Here is a 15,022-nt window from a genome sequence, read left to right as displayed (position 1 = left end):
TGGGACAACAATCCCATAATGTTCTTCATCTTAGAGGGTGCAGGTCCCAGGTACTTCTTGTTTCTGTTTCTATTCTGCACTATGGATTTGAGTGAGCTGTTTCTTTTACTGACAGGGTACTACAGTCTTTAAAAACAAGACAGAGAAGGAAGAGAAAGCCTAGACAGCTATACCAGCCTAGCTGGCCTAGTAGGCCAGGTAAGGTTATGGACAAAATAAACTATAGCTAAACCTACATAAGGTTATATTATGATTAATGTCATATCCCGCTGCCTCTGACTCCATGACTTTAACAGGAACAGTTGCACATGAAAATCAAGGGGAAAACTCAAAGCTGAGTCATGACTGAGCTCCTCTGCTGCTCCACCTTGTGTGAGCTCAGTGTCTTTGGAGGCAGCTTTGGCAGCAGCTAGTGAGAACCCATCTGTGTTCTGGGAAGCACAGCATCTGCGCTCCTTCTTCCCTAACTTTTACTCACTTCATGCCCTTACCCCTATTTTGTATCTTGTACTTATTTGTGCAGTTATTTGCTTGACAGTGATCATAGATACATGTCTGAGATGAGCAACGCTGTATGACTCTGGAACTTCTCTTTTGTATGGTTGTGTGCTCAGCCTGTGATCCTGCTACCCTCTGCCCCTCCTACATGCAGCCCATGACTCCTCACACAATACTAACTGGGTTTCACGCATCAAACCCTGGTATGATCTTTCTTCCCAAACTGTTGGCTTGATTCCAGCTGAACCAGTTATGGACATATTAGCAAAGTAATGTCTGTTTTACAGCCAAGGGTGCAGAGCACAGAGGTTAGTACCAGTGAGGTGGTCATGTCCAGAACAGCTCTGAACGATCAGAGACTGGAAGCTGTGGGAAGCTGTGCCAACACAGTGTTATCAGCAATGAACTGGCTGTGGACTAGCAGCCTCAGTGTTTCTTTCCAGACCCAATTTCTTTTGCATCCAGCCATCTCATTGTGTTCTGTTGTTACTGGTTTAGCAGATCTTTGCTTGGTGCTCTGTGATGCATGCTAGTTAAACCTCATCTGCTTCCGAACCTTTTTCTAATGCCAGTGCAGATATCAATGTGAGATTCAGCAACTTTATCAGAAGACTTGTAGCTAGCTGACATTGGCATGTCAGGTAAGCCAGAAAGGAAGGTTCAGAAATGACACATGTGACAGTACACAAGAGATGTAAGACTTTATATGATTGGACTTGCAGAGACACAGTACAGAGCTCCACTGCGTGGTCCTGAGGAGTCATCTGCTAGCAGGAAACACTTGTCCTTTTTGAGGCTCTAACACTGGGGATACATGAGACCCATTTTCCCAAAGGGCTCTGTAGCTATTTGCCATTCCACAGAGTAATGCTGCGAATAAACCAAGCTCTCTTCTAGGTTTTGGAGACAGAGGTGGTCAAATATCTGGTAGTCTCCTAGGACTCTTTCTGCCCACTGTGTCACAGGCTGTCCCCTTCTGCCTTTCCCCCAAATCTGTCTCCTTCTCTTGCTTATTCTATCCCCCTGAAGTCCTGTCATGTCTCTGCCTTGGTTTACTCCAGTTTGCTCTGTCTCTGATCTTATCACCTCTGCACATCCCACCCTACCTGTCCCTAGGTCCTGTCCAGCAGCTCCTCTTTAGAGCCATTAGTTTTCAATTCCTTCTCCCCTCTTCCTTAAGGGTGAAATCAAACACCGGTGGCATGGGGGGGGTGGGAGAGTTCGGGGTGGCCTGCTTTCTGCCCTCTGCTCCTACTTGGGGCTTTCAGAGTTGCTCTGACTGTGGGCAGAAGCATGCTCTATGCTAGTTAAGTCTTCAGTAAAGATAACATCTGGATTTCAGACAAGCTCTGCTGAGCATGTGCAAGCAGAGAGCAGTGATTTACAGCTAGGTCAGATCGGGCTGGATTTTCATATGGCCAGCAAGTACAGGCTGATGCCCCCAGGGATCAGCCCCCGCTCATTTCAAACCCCTGCATGAAGCACTGAACTGCAAGAAAACCACTGTAAGACATTTTCAGCACGGGCCAACCACCATAGCTTTCAATAACCTCATTCTTGGATGTTGTTGACTGGCTTTCAGTGAAATGTTCCCAAAAAACTTCAGCCCAAAATTGAGGATGGAAAATTTCAGCCTAGAATGATTAAAATATGACAAAATTAAAAGCAACTGAAAATTGGATCTTATAATCAGAAGTGTTAGGCAATGTTAAATACAAGATCTGTTGCTATCTCCACCTATAATAGATGAATGGCTATTTAAGTACTTAATTTTGGGAAACTTTCTTGCATGACTGACATGCAAGAAAAAAACATTTTCCTTCCAAACATGGGGCATGGGCCCAAGACAGACATCTGATAAAGAAAAACAATGGTTACTGTACTCAAACTGTTACATGATCCGAGTTATTTACATTGCTTAGAGTTTACCAGATTCTTCACTGAAGCACTGTAAAGTCCCAGACTGAACCCATGACATCGGTGCATCAGTGAGGTAAATGTCAGCTTGACCCATGGTCTTTGCCATCTGTGAGAAGGCAATCAAATTATAACCCACTGCAGCAATGAACACTGTGATTCTAAGAGGAACTGGAGCACAGATTTACACAGGATCTTTGTGTTTGGACTCACAAGCCTTGGACTATTCTTGTATTGAACAATAACCAACTGCAAAAGCCAGGCTATGCTGATCTGTGCAAAAATCAAGATGTTGGCTGTGCTTGTCGCTACCTGCAAGGCTGGAGCAGATGTGTAAGTATATCCTATATTGTTTTCTTCACTCTTCAAAAGGAGGCAACAAGGCTTCCAGTGAAGTTTGCAGAAAGTACTTTTAAGTCTTATTGTACTCCAATGAAAACTTGCCCACTTTTTTCAAGTATATAGCAGGAGCTCCAATAAAAGTTATTGTCTCTGTGGCAAATCCTGATTTCCTTAGAACGTTAGTGCTTCACAGCTAAATCCGTATTACCAGTACCCAAGAAAATACTCCTTATACAATGATGAGAAGTCATTTCCACTTTGAATTGAGTCCATGGCTGAAGGGAGAGAATATAGCTAGATGCAAAGTACAGTCTCTCAAAAGCCACAGCACAAAAGTAGAGATTTTCCCCCTCTCCTGATCCAAAATACAGTAGTCACAGACTATTTTTAATTCATGTAAAACTATGATAGCCATGAAACCATAAACTTTATGGTTTGGTGAGGAGGCTCCAATTTGAATCCCTCAAGTAAAGGAGTACTGAGATCAGCATAATGAGATATACAACAGGAGACCCTGCAGATCCTTGTAGGCTGAGATGAAGATCAGGCCAGACCAGATGTAGCTACATTTATTGCTAGGCTGCACACCAGAAAATGCTAAGAATAAAGCACAGGGAAAGAAGATTTCCAAACATATTAGCAGGCACTCTTGGGACGTGATCATATCAGTTTTAAGGCCAAAGTGGCTGGCAAGCCATCAAGTACTGACTTTTTTATTGTTTTGTTACTAACTTCATAGATGAACATATACGACCCAAAGCTGACATCTAGTGGACGATGAATGAGAGCAGGATTTTCCTTCCCAGGGATGCCATCCCTTGTGTGAGACTTTGCAAAATCGAACCAAGGAGCTCATGGACACTCCAGCTATGTGTCACCTTGTCTTCTGAGTGACACCTGTGTCCATAGCTAGGTGCCAGAATCAGGCTTCACAGTGCTGATGGAGAGCATGAGCCCTGAAGGATGAAGGTTGAAGAGTTTCAAAAGCAATACTATAGATGGTCATGCCTGGCACAGTTTGGGCAGAGCCTCATGAATACACCCAACAGAAAAATAGATGTCAGTGATGTAGGATTTCAGCAGTCCTGGATCAGACCAGCCTCTTGGACACAAGGTCCTGAGGCTGCAGCTCTGTTCAGTTCTCAGCTCTTTCCCAGTCCTTTGGCTCACTTGCTTGCCCAGCTTGGCGGGGAGAGCAACAATCCTGGTAAGACTTTGGGAATGTTTTCAGGAGTTTCTGCCTCACCCTCTGTACCTGGTGTCATACATTTATGAGAAAAATACCTTCATTTTCTGTTAGCAAAAATCAAAGTTTCAAGTTCTCATGTAAAATTTGAAAACATGAACTGAAAAACTAAGAAAAACAAAGGTCAAATAAAACTGTCCAGTGTTTGCTTTTCATATCTTGCAAATCTAAGTCAATATCATACATCTGTTGGCACCTCAGTCCCTGTTTGTAATGCTTAGCAGGAGAGAAGGAGGGAAGCTAGGAGAAGTCTCACCAGCTCCAAGCACAGGAAAGGGAGAGGATGGGTGTTCCTCCTGGGAGAGGACTGGCTGGGGAGCCAAAGGAGGGAATCTGCAAGCTCAGTGGGAGAGAAACTGGATCATGAGAGCACTCGTAGTCCTTTAAAAATGGCAGAAGACAAAAGGGTACTTCACTTGCTCATGTTCTGTAGGAAGAAAAATGCCTCCTCCACACACGGTGCTGAAGATTCAAGGCTCTGTAGCTGTGAGCTGTAACAACTCACACTGTGGATCATCATTTTGGTGGGATTTGTAACATATTCAGCAGCAAGTTACCAACAGTGTAGAGACGCAGTCAAACCCACTGAAATCCTGCTGCTCCTCTAAAGGAGCACACAGCCACCGCTAAGGAGCACAGCTCCAGTGCTGCTGACAGGGCAATGCATGTCTTTGGAAGGAATTTTTAATGACCTGATAGCAGAAAAAAGCCAGTGTTATACAAACAGTACAAAGTTGACTGCAGGGTTGAGCTTTAATCTCTGGTGTTTGCTTATTGACTCCATTAAAAACAGCAGCTACTCAGTGAAAAGAGCTCCTCTACATCCTGTCTGCAGGTGAACTTGAAGGAGAGGATCTCACCACCTGCAGCCCTCCCTGAAACCTAAAGTAAGTCTGAACTTAAATCTGAATTGGGAGATGATGAGGTCTGGGTCTGGGCTCTTTAAATTTCCCATTTATTTGCCATGAGAAGACTTGGTTTATCTTTTTCTAGTTGCCAGCTTTGATATTCCAAACAGTTGAAACAGCAGAAGTTGTGATATGTGGTTTACAGTATATTGTGATGCATGATATACAAAGACTTGTGCTATCAGCAGTGCTTGATGTCTTGAGGGCATACAGAGAGTGCTTAGGACATTTTTATCAGCTGCTACCTAATGCCTGTGGGAGACAAAACAATACTGAAGAGAGTCACATTTCTTCATCTTCCAGACAGTCCCTCATTTTGGGCTCTTTCCTAGCTGAGAATTAAGATTTTCAAGTATATACAAGGAGTCAGTGAGACATGCCCATGTCTGCAGTTTGACAGGTTGAAACTGTGTACATAACATACGTGTTCTGTGCCAGAAGTGCACAACACTGGACACATGGAATGGGTTCTGGTTCCCTTGCAACCCCTGCTAATCAGAGGTGGGAGGCTGATCCTGAAATCTTGGATATTTACTTCTTCCTGGACATTTTTAAGAGGTTCAACCAAACCACACTGGTTTAAACCATCCTATTTTCAGACACTCTGCACAATGCCTATTTTAATCCGAGCTGTGGGAGTAATTGCAACAAGTGATTTAGCAAATCGATTTTGTCTGTGCTTTGTACATGTTTCCTCACACACGGGCATGGTTGGCCAAAACATTCATTTGCAGGCCTGCCTTGCTCAAAAGCATGGAGGTGAAGGCATTTGCTAGGCAACATTTATGTCAGTTTATTTGGACATGTGGGTCACCCAATGCCACTTCTGTTCCCTGAGAGGTTGGGGACTTTAGAATCATGTTTCATGTTGTGGAATTTGCTTTTTGAGTGTTTTCTCCTATTCTGCCCAAATTCTGTATGCTCTTCTTTCAGTATGTATCATTGCTCCAGTATGTAATGCAAACACCCAGAAGGTATTTGCTACAAGAGAGAAATGAAGATCTGTAGAAAATGCTTTGTTTTTCCACAGCGCTGGCCTTGACAATAACTTGCACTCAGAGTCTGGACATACTTTTACAATGTGTTCATGCTGGAGCAGGCTAGATGCAGACACTGTATTTACTTGCTTCCAGATTTCATGAGCTTGAATTTGGTCACTGTGCTCTATAACCAGTTGTTTAGTCAGGGAGCCATCCTAAGGGGTAATCCAGCAAAGGATATTCTGGGACAACCTTTGAGGAGAATTAGTGGAACAAATAGCCCAGCTAGTTTTGAGATGGAATTTATGACAGAATTATAGTATAGCTGTGTCTTAAAATAGCAGAGGACCTAAATAAAGAGGGTCACAAAGATTCAAGCTTCTTCCTACACTTATGTCTACCTCTGCAAGTTTTCCTCATACTAGGGGAGAGGATGCATGGCTAGATAGACTGAGACAACCTCTTAGCAACTTTTCTGTGAGACAAATGGGTCCAAGGTTTGCATTAAGTGACATTAGAGCCCCTGGAAGAGAGAAGGAGAGACGAAGAATCTAACTTCTGCTCCATGTTACTCTTTTCTTTAAGGTTTCCAGAGCCTCTCTTGGCAATGGCTATGGTGTGTCTTTCAGACTTTGAAGCTTATGCTAAAAAGCATCTACCCAAGATTGCTTGGGATTATTTTGCAGCTGGAGCAGATGACTGTAGCACCCGAGATGAAAACATCCTGGCATATAAAAGGTAATGTGAGGAGGAAATGTTGTACTAGAAGCTTTAAAACTATGTTTTTATGCAAGTGTTAGGGCTTCACAAGCAAAATACCTAACACCTTGTGCTTTCAAGGTGGCCCTGAAGCAAAATGCACTTACTGGAATGACATACAGAGTATACTCTGATGCTAAGCTGAATATGACAGGTTGTATGAGGTGTAAAGGATGCTGAGGTTCAGACAAACAAACAATATGGTATGGAATGGTGTGGTGTGGCATGGCATGGGATGTCATGGCACACCAGGAAAGGGGATGAATATCTGTAATAGATTGAGGTGTAATGGGGAGCATCAGGTAAACAGCAGGAAGCCTACCTGTAAGTAAGACGGGATTTGGGGAATGTGCTGCAGAGAGTGAGAGCAAGCACAATGTACAGTGAGGACAGACATATGAACAGTGGGTGGAAGGCCTGAGTCATGGTTGTGACCTGGGCTGGGCTGCAAGTCAAAGGAATCTGTGATATGGACAGTGGGAGAACAAGCCCCAGTGAGCTGAGGTGGGAAATGCAGAAATGATGTATTGTGGCTGGTAAGCAGGAGTATGAGGTTAATGAAAAGTGAGAGTGGCTGAAGGCTGAACTACTGGCTGAATTGATGTCTAGAACCAAAGAGAAAAGACAAAGAGCCTTGGTTATATGATGTTTTCATTGTTGGCTCAGGTTTCTGCATTGCAACAGGTAAAGGAAGACCTGGTTTCCATGAAACTTCAGAAATGCCACTAAATAGCCATTATCCTGAAGGGTGTTTTTTTTTGCTTGACAGAATTCGTTTCCGGCCACGTATGCTGCGGGATGTATCCATGATGGACATTAGGACTAAGCTCCTGGGGACTGAAATCAGCTTTCCTGTAGGAATCGCCCCTACTGGCTTCCATCAGCTAGCATGGCCTGATGGAGAGAAAAGCACAGCCAGAGGTACTCTTCTGCTTCATTGCCATGTAGCAAAAACAGGTTTCTGGAAAAAGTCTCAAGAAGCTGTTAGGATGACCTGAAGTGTGTCTGAACAGAACCTCTGGGCTTGAAAACATGGTGGGTGGGACTCAGCCTGTAAATTCCCTGTTACTGGTTAAGAGCAGTATCTGCCTTGGAGAAAAGGATAACCTCTCTTCCAAATTCCTGTGGCAGATCCTTGGAGACTGACCCCTAGAAATGTTGGCTTGTTTGTTTTTGGTGTATGTGTTTCCATCTCCAGTGAGTGCCTTTGACATGCATTCTTACAAGGACAGAGTCATAAAGCTGATGCTTTTAAAATAAACAGTTGCAAAATGAAAGCACCACTTGACAACTTACATCTGTTCTCTTTGTCAACCATGATGCTACAACAGTGCATGGTAAAATGGCCACTTTTAATCCTGGGGGCACAACTGCCAGTTAGTCTCTGTAACCAGGACATAGTTTTGTACCTGATATCTGGCAAGACTGTTCAAATAATTCTGGTTCTGATTGTTCTCCAATGCCTTCCAAAGCGGCCACAGCGATGAATATCTGTTACATTGCCAGCACATACTCCACCTGTACATTGGAGGAGATCGCTGCAGCTGCCCCTGGCGGCATCCGGTGGTTCCAGCTCTATATCCACTGCAACAGGGCAGTTTCCCAGCAGCTGGTTCAACAGGCAGAGGCCTTGGGCTTCCAGGGCCTTGTCCTCACCGCAGATCTGCCCTACACGGGCAAAAGACGTGATGATATCCGCAATGGTTTCCGCCTTCCTCCCCACATGAAACTGAAGAACTTGGAAGGAGCCTTTGAGGTTTGTAAGATGAGCCCGCCCTTTCATTCACTGTGCTGGCATGTACCACATGAGACAAAAAAAATATACCAGATAACTGCTGCTTTGGCATCTGCTGTATCCAGGATGTATCTTTTCCCTTTCTGGTTCTCCAGCGTCCTGGCTTGACCTCCTGCCAGCCTGGCTTCTGGCTCCAAAATCCCATCCAGCTGCCTTAGAAACACTGATCTCCATCCCCACTGTAATTATATTCTTCTGGAGATATGTCCTTTCTGGAGCTGGTGAACATGTCTGTTAGCAAGTTTAATTAATCTGTTTCATGGCAGGGAAAGACTTTAAGGGGCCTCTGTATTGCTGCAGCTCATGAGATTTTGTTCTGTCCTATGGCTGTAGGGGGTTGACTGTTCCGAGTACGGACTGCCACCCAACAGCTTGGATCCTTCGGTCACCTGGAATGATATCTATTGGTTGCGGAGCCTGACCCACCTGCCCATCATCATCAAAGGCATCTTGACGAAAGAAGATGCAGAGCTGGCAGTGAGACATGGGGTTCAGGGAATTATTGTGTCCAATCATGGTGGAAGGCAACTAGATGGAGGACCTGCCACTGTAAGTAAGAAAATAGATGTCCCATGAGTGTTTACTGTACGCACATTCGTGCTAATGTGGATATCTCATGTTTGTCTTTGTCTTTATGCTTTTGGTGGACCTGTGTGTTCATTGTGTGGCTATGGATGTGTGCAGATGTGCTTTAGCTTTAGACTGGTAAGATGCATTCTTTGGCATGTGCTACCACTGAAGTGTTTTCTCAGCTTCTTGGGAGGGTCCTGTGAGCAGAACTGAACCCACACAGCTGCTGATAAAGTAATGGTCTGAGTTAGTAACAGTTATCTGCCTATGTCTTCAGTAACTGGTGCAGTGCATAAATATTCTTTGTGCACTGCAGCAAAAATAAAATGAAGCTCTGGAACCAAAAATGTACAAATGAGAGCAGAATGTATTCTTGTTATTCACATCTGCCAAAACACACACAAACAATGCAGCTAGATTGAGGGAGATGTCTGCTTGCGTATTTACAGACTCAAGTTTAAATGGGAATTTGTTGACTTTCAAGGGCAAGAAAAAGAATAACTTATCTGAAGAAAGTCATCTGTACAAAGAAATCATGGGCTGTTTGGACATATGCGTGCTTCACTGGTTTAATTTGCTTTCTGTCAGTCTTCTCAGTTGGTCTTATTTCACAGTTCTATATTGCATAGTATCTTACAGACTTTCTTTCATTTATTTTCCTCTGCCAAATAAAAACAGGTCCCAGGGAATTTTCTCTTATTCTACACCAAGACTGACAATGATGAATTAAAAATATATTCATCTAAATGCTAAGGACATAATAATGGAAATGGCATCCACGTTGAAGTTCTATCTTCAAAGTTTCTTTACATATACAGACAAACTAGTACATAGGTAGCTCAGCTGTGCTGCTCCTCTGGTAGCAAGCTTGGCAGCAGAAGCTATTGTCCCTCTTCCTGCTGAGTTGCTCCTGGAAACTTTCAGCCTGAAAGTTTTCAATCCAAAATCTTTAAAAAACCATAGGACTGTTTGGAAAAATCTATCCAGTAATCTTCGTTATAGCTGCTCTGATCAGCAAAGATGAAAAGAAGGCAGAAGAGTATCAAACACTGCAGAAAAGAGACTTTAGGGTTTGCTATGAAGTAGAGTTGTTTAGGTCTGGTGCAATGTCCTGCCACTGGTTATACTGCCTTTGGTACCAGAGCCACCATTTCTGCGTGGTACTGCCCTGCAGTACCAGACTGGCATTGCACTGTGCTCTACAAAAAAGGATCCTTAGAGAATCAGGAGACAACCTGGAGGAAATGTTACATTGACCATACCACATAGCAAATTAAATCCTTCATAGATGACTTAGGGGGTTTGAAGAGGCCTTTGACATGTGGCTACCAGGATTAGACTGGAATGTAAGTAGCAGGGTAAGGTTTGACATAAACCTTTTTTACAGACATTTGCATCATTCATCATTGTCTCAAATGAAAGTAAGATATTAATAAATAATATTTTCTAAATCTTTCAGAAAGAAACTGAAAAAAGTTGTTTTTCCACTTATAAGAAGTGCTAGCAAAGAATATCAGCATAAGAAAAAGCACAGGAAAATGAAACTCACTATCTGGCAAAGAGGACAGGGAACTGCACTTTATTCTACAGCTTTTGGTGCTAAGCTATTTATGATGCACATTTAATTTCCAGCAGGTATGCTATCCAGCATTCCTCTTCAGAATAGCTCCTTTTTCTCTTGGAATTAAAAGCTGACCTCAAAATGAGAGTGGCTGCTTCTTTGCAGATTGATGCTCTGGTTGAGGTTGTGGAGGCAGTACAAGGCAAAATCGAAGTCTATTTAGATGGTGGAATACGAAAAGGAAGTGATGTCTTAAAAGCACTGGCACTGGGAGCAAAATGTGTCTTTATTGGAAGACCAGCTTTATGGGGTTTGGCTTACAAGGTAAGGAGCTTTGCTTTGTATGTCTACTTCTCATGCTCTCCAACACCCTGTTGCTATTTAAAAGTCATAAAGATAGTTTTCAGCAGTGAAGGATCTACTCTTTTGTTTTGCTGAATTTTAAGTGGAAAGGCCAAATTGAATCAAACCTACACATTTTCTGTCCTTTAAAAAGACCACTGAATTTTATAGTTTCACACTTGATTTTGCAGCTGATAACACTGTTTTGTGGGACTTCCTTGGGGTTGTAGTTTGGTGCTAAAATACTGTAGGTCTTAGGACCATCAGTGCTTCGGAAAATTAGAGGCAGGCCTATTTGCTACATAGGTCTGACAGTTCTATTTGCTGTCAACTTACTTGGAAACAACCTATGGTTTTGATACAGCAGTTTCACAGCCATGTTGAGAATTCTTCAGAAATCCATCCAGAACTTCACTGATGTCTGTAACATTTTGAACAACACTAAGCATAAGAGATAAAAATAATGATACTTATTACAGAGGGGCTGTTGAGGACATATTAGTTCATATCAATAAAGTGGTTGGATACTGTCGTGGTTTAAGCCCAGTCGGCAACTCAGCCATGCAGCCACTCACTCACTCCCCCCAGCAGGAGAAATTTTGGTTAGATATAAGGAAGAAGTTCTTTACTGTGAGAGTAGTGAGGCACTGGAATGGGATGCCCACCGATGTTAAAAACCCAGGTGTTTGAGTAAACTGAAATTTTTTAAGCTGTTCTATATTTAAAGCTCTCATTACTGTCAGCATTAGAAGTCTTGACATTTTAAAACAAGCCCATTGGTGGGGGTTAACTAAAACCTAAGAAAAAACCAACAAACAAGAAAAAAGCTAGAAAATGTCAGTAGTGAAAACCAGGTTTGTTTTCTTCCTCTGTTCATAGATTCTTAGAATCACAGAATGGTTTGGGTTGGAAAAGACCTTAAGATCATCCAGTTCCAACTCCCCTGCCATGAGAGGAAAAGCATCTAAATTAATCTGGGAGGAACTGAGCATATCCATCCTATCATTTTAATCATTTGTCTGTATGAGAGACTGAAATTGGCATGGACTGAAAGGACTGTCCCAGCTCTCATCCTGCTGCATTGCTCTGTGCCAATGCTCCTTTTACCCTGATTGCTTTCTCTGTTGGAGCAGGGTGAAGAGGGGCTTCAAGATGTGCTGCGGATTTTGCAGGATGAGTTTCGTTTGTCAATGGCCTTAGCTGGTAAGCATTTGGCAGGTTGGTTGTGATTGCCAATACAGAGGTTTTTGCATGCCAGCCATCTCAGATCTGATGAATGGGCCACAAAAAGGGAATCCACATGAACTGTGTTGGTTCTGGTTGCTATATTTAAGGTGCTTCTTTGCTTCCTGTGAAACCATTTGGCATTTCAGGTGCTCGAGCAATGAAGCTTGCAAGGAGAAAGTTCGAGCACCTTTCTTACCCCAACTAAAGAGATGCAAACCTGCTACTAGAGTTGAGCAAAACATGGAATTTCTGTTCTGCTGATAATTGCAGCATATGTTTTTCAGTATTTAATTTAATGTTTGCCAGGGTAAAATGCAACCAATTTTCTTCCTGCATGAAAAGTTCAGAAAAAATTGATGCATTTTTTTTCTCTATTAGAAAACAGAGTCTGTTGGTGCAGGTTCTAATCTCCACATCATATATCCTTTAAAATCCCCTGTGTCTTTTCAAGCTTTTACTGTTGATCCTCATTCTGCATTTCTCACTTTCTGCTCCTACCTGTACCTGTGACATTTGACCCCCTCACTGAACAACAGATTTACACAGCCCAGTGTAAACTCCAGTTTCATACATGAACAAGTACAATGTGCAGATCCAGTGCAGAAGTATTCAGACATCAGCAAAGGATCTTATCCAGCTTCAGATCATGTTTTAAAGATTTTTGTGCTCTAGCAAACCTGAACTCAAGTGGATAGAAATGTTGACCAGGAGACTGGAACTGAAATCCCACTGAATATTTCTTAACAGGCTGCATTTTTTGGGTTACTTTTTAAACTATAAAGATTCCTACAAGTTTAGGGTTTTCTTTCCCAGATTCTTTCACATTTCTTGAAATGCAAAAGGGCACTGAACTCTGCAAGAGTATCAGGCTGGGATCTTCTTGGCAGTGCTGTGAAATTCCACCCAGATTTGACCAACTGAAATGGCAAATCTCTACCTCTGGTCACTTGACACAGAACAATTCCTGTGTCTCCTCTGTTTGCCTTTCACTTCTGGATGGATCAGACAGCTTCCTGCTCAGCTTGTTATAAGAAGCCTTTTTATTTAACTGTTCATACTCTTTGTTGTGTGGGAAGCCCGATGCCTAACCTGAAGGCTGAAGATGCCATTGAGGAGTAGGGATCTACTGAGGGAGTTATTGATGTACCAACTCATCCCCAAATGGCTCATACAAGACTGGAGTGGGGGCCTTCCAAGTTCCACCCACAGACCTTCCTCTTTCACCAGCATGTTTCCTTTCTCTATTTCAGGCTGTGCCAGCATCTCAGAGATTGGTCGACACCTAGTTCAGTTCTCAAAGCTGTGAAGGGCCTCCTGCAATGCCCACCAAAGAAAGGTGCTTCATGCTGGGGTCCCAACCAGACTGAAGAGAGAAAAAGGAGGTTGAAACATTGAATGTGCAAAAACTATTGGATATAGTCTGCAGGAAACTCCTTAGGAGACCAGGAAAGGTTCCATGTCACATGGGCTTGCCTCTGCTTTTAGTGAGATCAACGAGTTCTTCAACATCTTGTGTAACTGTTACTTGCTTTAATACATTTTCTTTAAACCAGATGTTTTGTGGCATTACCTGTATTGGGCCTTACTCCTAAGCTCTGTTGTAACAGCCAGACATGGAAAACTATGTCCCTTGGTATAGAATATCCTCCTAGTCCCTTCTCCCCTTTCAGATCAGTATGTATTCCAGTGCCTGTACACATGGCTTATTCTGTATTCCCCTAGGAGGAAGGGGCAGGGATGATGTTGCCGGCCAGGTCTGTGCAGTATGATGCTGCAGAGATCACTACCAGCAGGGAACTGCTACAGAACTGTGCATGTGCATCTGGGGCAAATAATAAACCTCTCTTTAGGTGAGGTTCTGAGGGCAAGCAATGGCCTGTGGCACAGTACCGCTTCTGGGACAAAGAGGCAGCTCACAGTGGTGAAGACACCCTCTCACAGCCCATGCCCCAGTGCCCACTTCCCTGCCATGTGCTGGAGGAGCCATGTTATCAAGAAGTGACCTTCTGTAGAACCCCTGCCTTCAATTTTCCTTAGCAAGGCAGAAGATTGAGCCCCATTGGCTCACTCTGTTTAGACCTGAATTTCTCAAAGAGATAACAGTGTCTGTAGTGATCTTTCAGAGGCCTTCACATTGAGGCCTTCCCTCTGCTCCAGTAATAACAATCCTTGCTGGCAGACGACAGCCCAGCAGATAAGACTCAGGAATTGCACTACATTACACACATTGATGGATTTCAAGGATGTACAAGAGACTGAGTCAGCTGGGTGTGCTCAGTCCTGAGAAGGCTAAAGGCAAATGGAGAGGGTATCACATGGCTGTCTTTTACTACTGAGTTGAAGGAAACGGGAAAGATGCAGTCCAACTTCTTGGATATGTGCAGCAAAAGGGCGAAAGTTAATGGGCACAAGTTGCAAGGAGGAAAATTCCAGCTAGAAATTAGTGGGAAAGAAATCAGCATGAGGGTGGTCAGACACTGCAACTGAGGGTTGCTTAAACACCCACCCCTAGTGATTTTCAGAGCTTGACTGGGCACAGGCCTGAGCAATCTCATCTGATCTAATGCTACTTTGAGAAGAGGTTGGGTCAGAGACCTCCAGAGGCTCCTTTCAATGTAAATTGTTGGGGAACATCACAGGATCATAAAATCAGAGCCACCCATCAGATCTGTACCCTGCTGTACTGGTGTGTTGCCATGGCCGACTAGAATGGAGCTGCAGAGGCAGTACCTTTCCCTCTGTGGAAAAGGCTGCAAAAAGCATTTTCTAAGAGAAAAATTAAGCTATTTGGTGAGTGAACTTAAAAGAAGAGCTCACAGGGTTTGACCAGGCTGAGAGTATGTTGAACAAGGCCATCCTACAGCTTTTCCAAGACTC

The 15,022-nt window shown here is 43.3% G+C and overlaps 1 protein-coding gene across 3 annotated transcripts; it reads left to right on the top strand.

The window, feature by feature from the left end:
• Positions 1 to 6,498: 6,498 nt before the first annotated feature.
• On the top strand, positions 6,499 to 13,451 carry HAO2 (hydroxyacid oxidase 2). Of its 3 annotated transcripts, none has more exons than XM_005146629.2 (7): positions 6,499 to 6,629; positions 7,420 to 7,571; positions 8,123 to 8,406; positions 8,779 to 8,994; positions 10,742 to 10,900; positions 12,052 to 12,121; positions 13,396 to 13,451. In XM_005146629.2, the coding sequence occupies exons 1-7, from the start codon at positions 6,499 to 6,501 to the stop codon at positions 13,449 to 13,451; spliced, it is 1,068 nt and encodes a 355-aa protein (XP_005146686.1). The 3 variants fall into 3 exon arrangements, with proteins under 3 accessions (XP_005146686.1, XP_033915856.1, XP_033915857.1); XM_034059965.1 differs by having other exon boundaries at positions 8,123 to 8,423; positions 8,817 to 8,994; XM_034059966.1 differs by lacking the exon at positions 8,779 to 8,994.
• The last annotated feature ends 1,571 nt before the right edge of the window (positions 13,452 to 15,022 follow it).

This window comes from Melopsittacus undulatus, chromosome 2 (genome assembly GCF_012275295.1).
Source record: "Melopsittacus undulatus isolate bMelUnd1 chromosome 2, bMelUnd1.mat.Z, whole genome shotgun sequence".
Taxonomy (NCBI): domain Eukaryota; kingdom Metazoa; phylum Chordata; class Aves; order Psittaciformes; family Psittaculidae; genus Melopsittacus; species Melopsittacus undulatus.
Note: the sequence above shows the minus strand (reverse complement) of the source record. Positions and strands in the feature narration are given on the sequence as shown.